Source organism: Melanostigma gelatinosum (genome assembly GCF_949748355.1).
Source record: "Melanostigma gelatinosum genome assembly, chromosome: 12".
NCBI classification, from domain to species: domain Eukaryota; kingdom Metazoa; phylum Chordata; class Actinopteri; order Perciformes; family Zoarcidae; genus Melanostigma; species Melanostigma gelatinosum.
Window position 1 is genome coordinate 19,762,557 of NC_136645.1, and position 8,646 is coordinate 19,771,202.

The 8,646-nt window shown below is 43.7% G+C and overlaps 2 protein-coding genes across 5 annotated transcripts in view; one reads left to right on the forward strand and one right to left on the reverse strand.

Moving 5' to 3' along the window:
* Positions 1-5,460, reverse strand: part of ate1 (arginyltransferase 1) — a 48,337-nt gene extending 42,877 nt beyond the window's left edge. For 3 of the 4 annotated variants that reach the window (XM_079279668.1, XM_079279667.1, XM_079279666.1), the window contains exons 1-5: positions 5,336-5,460; positions 2,899-2,962; positions 2,754-2,816; positions 2,466-2,569; positions 2,023-2,259 (exon numbers count right to left, since the gene is read on the reverse strand). In XM_079279668.1, coding sequence (XP_079135794.1) covers positions 2,023-2,259; positions 2,466-2,569; positions 2,754-2,816; positions 2,899-2,962; positions 5,336-5,444 — 577 coding nt within the window. In that variant the 5' untranslated portion in view covers positions 5,445-5,460. The remainder of the gene's footprint in view (positions 1-2,022; positions 2,260-2,465; positions 2,570-2,753; positions 2,817-2,898; positions 2,963-5,335) is intronic. The other variant, XM_079279669.1, reaches the window with a different exon arrangement.
* Positions 5,453-7,339, forward strand: LOC306786019 (T-complex protein 1 subunit epsilon-like; the record flags this gene model as incomplete). Its single annotated transcript, XM_079280645.1, has 6 exons — positions 5,453-5,481; positions 6,152-6,263; positions 6,378-6,563; positions 6,656-6,793; positions 6,934-7,114; positions 7,203-7,339. 6 exons carry the CDS (start codon positions 5,453-5,455, stop codon positions 7,337-7,339), a joined length of 783 nt encoding a protein of 260 aa, XP_079136771.1.
* Positions 7,340-8,646: the final 1,307 nt, after the last annotated feature.

An 8,646-nucleotide genomic window follows, 5' to 3' on the forward strand; every position in this document is an offset into this window, starting at 1 on the left:
GGTCGGACGGGTTTCCTCTCTCAGAATAGACGCGACAAAGTCAAGCCAGACCGGTCGCACTGAGAGTCTGGACTGTGTTCGTCTCAACAACAAACACATCAGCCCTGATCCACGATTACTCTGTCCACGTGCCTCTCCTCCCTCCTATTACACTCTCACTACACACACACACACACACACACACACACACTCTTTCTCGGTCTTGCACAAACAGACACAGGTACTCCTGAGGACAGCGTATGTGAAGATAAAGTCTGACAGATCAGTTCCTGTGGAGGACACATACTCCCGCTCCAGCAGTTAGCACTTCATAAAAGCTGTGACACTCTCCCTCTCCCCCGAAGTCTGTCTAGAATTGTGACATACTTGCTTTCTTGCATGTAAACACATGGTGACATCACATGAATTTACTGTGGGAGGACGATGCAGTTGTCCGAGAGCAGCCACTAAAATATTAACATGGTGCTACGCAAGGTCATATTATAGAGACAACTCTGGGAAACTGTACTCTGAACAAATAATCCCTCTCAATCACCACGTATGACCTCCTATAAGTGTGTGGCACCGTCTGTATCTACAGACCCTGCCCTTTGCCTGCATTTTCGTATTTCTCATATTTTATTCTCTTTTATTATTTCTTCTGCGTTGTGGACGTTCCTGGGCATCAGCAAAGAGCCTTTGGGCCCCACGTGGGCGTGTAACCCCGACACAATATCCGCACACAGGGTGTGCAGCCTGTTCTCGATCTCAGGTCCTTAACCCCCCCCCCCCTCGTCGTCTGATACCGAGGCCCAGGGAACCCTGAGCACGGTGTTTGACGAACGGGTTGCTGTGTGTCTTTGTGTGTCTCTGCTGTGTGCTGCTATAGTTGCCTAAGGCCCTTACCCTAAGAATCACTTTGTAATAAAATCATTTTAAATGATAAGATTTTGATCATCAATTATCACAGACTAGCTCCCTGGGGTTTACTCCAACACAACACACACACATTGATAAAATACTGAATTTCAAGAACACAAATGCATGTATGAAAGTCTCACTACTTGTGGATCCATACAAAGCAGATCGTGGGACAGCTTTGCAAAGCATTCCACATGTACCTTTGTATCCGTTTACCTCTGGCTTTGCGCACGCTATATGGAAATGGAGAGCCATGTTTTCTCAAGCTAGAACTGGAACCTGCCCAAAGCTATAAAGCGCTCCGGTCATAAAACTGGAGGAAAGATATGTCCAGGTGTTTTCTGTCGGAGGTGAATAAGGGGGAGCGGAGGACCACTGATCAAACGTCGTAAATCCTACCTGCTTCCTCTTTGCTAGCCTTCTGACTAGGCGTGTTATTTCTGACAGTCTGACGAAGAGGACTGTGGTGCTGACACAGGTGTGAGAACAGGAGGACACTGGCACCGCTGAAAGTTCTCTCTGCGTGTTTATGTCTGCCTCTGGGTCGACCGGTGCCAACGCTGAGCTTTCCTGCCTTCTGATTAACGAGCTCGTTCTCATTGGATGTTTGAGAGGGAACAAGCGGTTGAGGCGTGAAACATGAGCAGTTGTTAGAAGTTGTGCTTCCTGTGTCTAAAAGGAGTTTATTATCTCCTCACTGCGAGCGTTATTAATTCATTACTTAGGATATTATTATTAGGATATTCTTATCGTTTCAATCAACTGTTTTGTAAGAAAATGGTGAAATAAAGTATGTTCAAATGTGTTAAATAGTTTCCACTTACTCTCAAATTTCAGTAACAAAAGCTTAAAAATTCCGACATTTCAGAAGTGTTGATAAGTGATTATGAAAATAGTTGCCGATTATTTTTTTGCGATCAATGACATCAAGGTTTAGGTTCTTTGTGGAAAAAAACGTTTGATGAATAAGCAAAAATACCTGAAGAGCCATCCTGATGAAGGAAGATCCCAGCAGCTGTGACTCAGTTACCATCAGGTAACAAGTGTTGTATCCTTATTTCCGGTCACACCAAGAACAACACTGATAGTTGATGAGTGTTACCAGTGAACCAGATTTCTCACCTGGTTTAGGACCCGCGGCTGTCGTTCTCTCATCCGCGACGGACTCCGGAGCCTTTCTTGACGTCTTCGAGTCGGCAGGAGCGACGTCCGCTACCTCCTTCTGAACTTCCGTGATGGCGGGACACTCCGGTAGCTCCTTCTGAATGTCTGTGATTGCGGCACGCTTCACTTCGGAGGGGCAGACGCTACTCGGCTCGCGTGGACGTGCTTCGTCACACACGGAGTCCATTGGCTGACCTGCCAGGCACAAAGATTTGCTCACACCAGAAAATGCGTACTACTTATCCACAGGGCCAAAACAGTTTGGTGCCGAGTTCCAACCGTGCGCTCTGATGCACGTGCAGTCCAATAGTGTCTTTTTTCATGCATGTTTTGTATACAAGTACAGAGAAATGTATCAGACAATACACATGCAAACCGTACAAAAATGAATACACTCTCACCGCCATCCTGTTCTTTCGGTAGTTCCCCGTTGGAAATGAATTTGCTCATCTTTTTCAGGACTTTCTTGTGGGACTTGGAAGGCTGGAATTTCGGTGCATGACATCTATACAAGGAGCATAAAAGGTCTATGAAGAACACATATTTGTATACATTCCTGTTGTTATATACAAGTATCTAATAGATCATTTAATACATCTATCAAACTATTATGGGTCATCCTCATGTGTTCCATGGTCTTCTTGTCTTGTCCGCTATGAATACTATGAGAACATGATGGGCGGCATTACCTGATGGTATACTGTGGACAGCATGTCTTGTTCAGTTTGGGCTTATAGACGTATTTCCCACTTCTGAAAGAGGAAAGAACAGATTGCCCTCACGAAATACAGATTTAGCGAGCAGGATTCCATGAAGGCAGAGACAACTACTCACCTTCTCCACCCTCTGTCTATGAGGTCTTGGTAGTCTTGTACAGTCATGGTGTGAGACCACATCCCTGTTGAAAACAAAAAGGAACTTCGAAACATTGAATTGATTTTACACTATACACTTCAAACATCCATGAAAGCATGTCATCTCTGAAAGGAAGCTTGATTAACGGATAAAAGAGCCTGAAATAAGAGGCGTGTATACAAGTAAGGAGTGGTTTGTCAATAAACTGATTACTGGAGCTGGTTCTAAGGCCGGCAGATACAGCAAGACTGCAGATTTCCTTTTACGAGATTACACCAGTTTTTACTTCAATCAGACATACTCACCATATAAAACTCACCATAATAGTTAACATATCTGATACGCAGTGTGTCAAAATATTTGGTCTTCCATACGGTGTGTTTTTCCAAATCATTGTCAGTGGTGAAGCTACTCACATGACATTTATATTATTTGCGTCCAGAACTTGTATTTCCAAAAAACCTGTCCACGAAAAGGCGTGATAACTAGTCAGGCAGGAAGTCGGACCTTAATAAAAGGTTCCAGAGTACGAATGAATCATGCCATCTGAGCTTCATGCACGTGCAACAGCTGCTATCATCACGGCACAGGCGCGCCTTTCCATTGTTCACACCTGATCCATGTTTCAGCCTCCCCTGAGGCGTGACAGACAGTAACGCAGAGGGGGCGCAGATGTTGTGCTCTTTAGTGTGCGGTCGCATTTGCTTCGGACCCTAACAACACTGTTGATAACATCACTGCACCGATCACGCAGAGGAAAACACTATCGCACCCAACACCTGCTTGGAAAAAACACTGATCATGTAGCTGATAATCTTTCTGATGGTCAGATTGTGCACATCTTCCCGGGAAAATATAAGCACTACAGTAAGAATTTAGTGGACCTTAGTGAAAGGAACCTACAGTACAGTCTTATTGACAACTGCTAAGAAACACACATGAAGTAGTCTCACTTCCTCCCGAGATCTCCCCATTCCCACATGATGCAACATATCCAGATTACCACTCTTATCTTAGACAAGTCTCGTCTGCTGGCTCTGAGCCAAATCGCTCATTGACTGCATTAGGAGCTATCTGAACCCTAATTATAGTCAACCTGTCTCGCACCTGTTCACCTACTCTGAGTGGTACCATTCAGTCCCACAAGGAAAATCCCTTCCCGTCTTTTCACACAGATGTTTTGCAGTTTTGTCCCACTGATAAACAGAGCTTTGTATGTTCAACGTGTTGTGGCTGTGAAAGTCGGACATTTATTTGAATGACAAGCAGATGCATAAAGAAATATTTTAGTTGTCTGTCACTTATTTGTGACCAGGCTTTTGAAATGGCATGCGAAGTAAAAAGTGGTGGCACAGCATATGAAGACAAGACATGGTGAGAATTAGGAGGAAATATAAATGCAAACTGGCGTAGTTAAATGCTCAATCCACTGACTGTTTATGTGACATTATGTCCTTTCATTATCCCTTGAAACAAACAATGGATTCACTTGGAAGTGAGCCCAGGCCACTGTTCACAACTGGATCAGGGAGAAAGGGTCTTCAGCAGCTGGATGAAGATGTTTTGCATAGAATAAAAACACTCCAGCACTCAACCTACAAACTAGGGTTCAAATAACTGATCGAGTCATTGATTGTGTCACTATGCTTTTATCTCTGATGATGCTGCCACAGTAACAAAGCAGCCTGTTGAGATGACATGCAGCACATTCAGTAAACACGCTGCAATCTGTTTACTATCGATCTCATGTTTACTGTCTGTGTAAAGTTAAATATAACCCCTGTCCTCTTACTGACCATCACATCTGAGCTCTACACACCAAAATGTGTACGTTGAATGCAAGATAGCCTTTCAGCAGGTCACATAAATATCTCTAGTCCCAGTGTCTCGGATCAAACGAAAGCGAAAGAGCTGCACTTTTGCAGCAACATAAGTTCTCTGTCCAGCTAGCTTGATGCTAGTATAGATGTTAGCAAGCTAAGCTACTAATATTACCGCGTTAGACTTGAATAAACATTGTTGTCCAACTGTAGTAATTCAACAAACACCAGCCACAACTTACTTAATTATCTGACCTCAGTTTACTCAACGAGAGTATAGTTTTTGTTCCCCATGATGAGAGTTGGGCTGTAAAATGCTAAAAGCTAAATCCTAAGTTAATAATAACATGACACTGTCCAAGTACCGTGAGGTGAACGCTAACATGCACTCAATTAAATGTAATGTACTGGCCTTGCAGTGTACGTTAAGTACAGCAGATATAACATAATTTACTAAAATGTACTGACATTAGGATTACAGTTCAACCCCTCTCAAAACCAGAGCAAGTAGACGGGGCTAGGTCGTTAGCACCATCCAGTTCAGCAACAACTACCAGCTGTGTTTCTTCGCTAACGTTACCGGATAGGAGTCTTACCGTGAGAAAAGTTGCCTTCATCATTTTTACAGTAACCACACCGGTAACCGCTATCCCCACCAAAATATTCAACTATAGTATAAGACTTGTTTCCTGCCATCTTTAACATCGACTCAGATGACAGCCAAATTTGGCAGCAGTAGCAGGTAAGGGTGGTGCTGTGACTGTCAAACCACGCCCCTATAAAAAACGTCACCAGTGCTGCGTTGAGGAAAAGTGGGAGCTTTGAAAACGTTTAACAATCAGACATGTAGAGTCTACATGGCTCTGGTCTAGGTCTACATTGTAGACCTAGACCAGAGCTATTTCTCCCTACATGACTGCAATGGTTCCCCTAACCAACCGGAGGTCCTCGTGCACTGGTGTTTTTTTCAAGCTCTTTAATGTTAGAAGTGCCTTTGAGCAGAGGTTGTCCAAAAGTGTTGAGCTGTTATTTCCAGATGTGGAAGACAGTAGGAGGTCGATATGGTTGCATGCTGTTCGCCATGGCTTAGAATGTGACTGTCCAGAACAGGGCTCGGCAAAACGGGTTGTTAATGAATTGTGATTGTATTAAACATTCTTCTAGCTGTAACGTGAATATGTTTCTTTGTAGATGACATGAATTGGAATGCTTTGGAGTGGGACAGAGCGGTGGAGGAGCTCACCTGGGAAAGGGTATCTCTGCATGACATTACAGACCCACCCCCCATCCCTCGTACACGTTTGAGGAGATGATCCACCAGGTTAGTGCTGCAGGAAGGTACTAAAACTGAATTCTTCACATCTGCAGATGTGCTCGAAATGTGAACTTGTGTTTCTCTTTTCGGTCAAAAGCAATGGTGCAACCTTGGCCATTTGCCAGTGGGGCTTTGACGATGAAGCCAACCACCTTCTGCTGCAGAACGACCTGCCAGCCATGCGCTGGGTCGGCGGGCCTGAGATCGAGGTGAGCGATGTTTCTCACATGATAGAAATACCGCCACAGCCCTCACCACTTTGATCAATCATACGAGTACTTTGTCTGTGCTTAACTGTACATTGTCTATTGTTTTCTCTGCAGTTGATCGCCATCGCCACAGGAGGCCGCATCGTGCCGCGGTTCTCCGAGTTGACACCAGAGAAGCTCGGCATAGCTGCTGTGGTGAAGGAGATCTCCTTTGGCACCACAAAGGATCACATGTTGGTTATCCAGGAGTGCAAAAACACCAGGGCTGTAACCATTTTCATCCGTGGAGGCAACAAAATGGTAAGCACAAATGGGACTCTTACGCCCCTCAACATACCAATTTATGTTAATCTATCCTTCTTGGTTCACCTTTTTATTGTATCTCTCATCAGATCATTGAGGAGGCCAAGCGCGCTCTCCATGATGCCCTGTGTATAACCCGCAATCTGATCAGAGACAACCGTATCGTGTATGGAGGAGGAGCTTCAGAGATCTCATGTGCTCTGGCTGTCAACCAGGCTGCAGATAAGGTGAGACGCACTAAAACCCACAGATGCTTTTCACAATTCATCGAAATTAAATATAGTTTTCCTTTATTAGAATCGAAGGTAAATATCCCAAGCACCTTTTCTGTTTCTCTGGCTGATCTGGTCTTTATTTCTGCTCCTAGTGCCCATCCTTGGAGCAGGATGCCATGAGGGCGTTTGCTGATGCTATGGAAGTCATCCCGATGGCGCTGGCTGAGAACAGTGGCTTTAACCCAATCCACACCATGGCGGTGGTCAGAGCCAGACAGGTCAAAGAGAAAAACCCCTACCTCGGCATCGACTGTCTGCATCACAACACCAATGGTAAAGAAGCAATGGTCAGACACACCGCGTTGTAGTGTCAAAGCAAGACGGCATGATATTAAACATTTTTTGTTTTCCTCCTACACAGACATGAAGCAGCAGCATGTGGTCGAGACCCTGATTGGAAAGAAGCAGCAGATCTCTCTGGCTACTCAGGTGGTCAGGATGATCCTCAAGATCGACGACATCCGAGGCTCGGGGGGAGAGCGAGGACTGAATGCCTGAAACACTTTAAGATTTCTGGGCTGTTTTAGTGAACAGTGTAAGAAATAAAATATATGAATTGAACGTGGTTCAATTAAAGGCAGCAGCAAACAGAAAAGTCTTCAATCTTGATTTAAATTAGCTGAGGGTCTCAAGGCAAGGCAAGGCAAGTTTATTTGTATAGCACATTTCAACAACAAGGTAATTCAAAGTGCTTCACATAAAACCATTAAAAGCATCAAAACATAAGGCAAAAGAAAAGGAGATATAAAAACAATTAAAGAAACAGTGTAAGAAATAAAATTCAGTAGTAAAAAGTAAAGGAGATTTAAAACATACATTGAAACAATAATTGATGTCTCCCTGAGACATTACGCTGCACGCAATCAACCATACACTGCCGCAATTCTGCAATTACTCGCACACAAACCACGTCTGGAAAATACAGTAGTAAAATGCAGAAATGCAGGAAATTGATTAATATATTAATTGAATGTGGTTCAATTAAAGGCAGCAGCAAACGGAAAAGTCTTCAATCTTGATTTAAATGAGCTGAGGGTCTCAGCAGACCTGCAGCTTTCTGGGACTTTGTTCCAGATATGTGGAGCAGAAAAACTGAACGCTGCTTCTCCATGTTTAGTTCTGACTCTGGGAACAGAAAGTAGACCGGTCCCAGACGACCTGAGGGGTCGGGATGGTTCATAAGGTAGCAGCAGATCAGAGATGTATTTTGGCCCGAAACCATTCAGTGCTTTGTAAACCAACAGCAGGATTTTAAAGTCAATTCTTTGTTGGACAGGAAGCCAGTGCAAAGACCTCAGAACTGGAGTGATGTGATCCACCCTCCTGGTCTTAGTGAGGACTCGAGCTGCAGCGTTCTGAATCAGCTGCAGCTTTCTGACGGACTTTTTACAGAGACCTGTAAACACACCGTTACAGTAGTCCAGTCTGCTGAAGATAAATGTGTGGACAAGTTTTTCCAAATCCTGTTGAGACATAAGTCCTCTAATCCTTGATATATTCTTCAGGTGATAGTAGGCTGATTTTGTAATTGTCTTAATATGGCTGTTCAGGTTGAGGTCTGAATCCATAACTACACCGAGATTTATAATAATGCAGCATAATTCTTGCCAATTTAAACTAAATCATAAATAATTGAAATCTTTACTGATTGTTAACTAGTAGAGAACTGATGACACATACATGTAGGCAAGGGAACAAGATGTGACGTTAATGAGTAAGGGGGAAACAATGTGGGAACTTAATTAATTCCCATCACTATTATAATATATATATACATTTATGAATATAGAAACACCTTTGGAAAT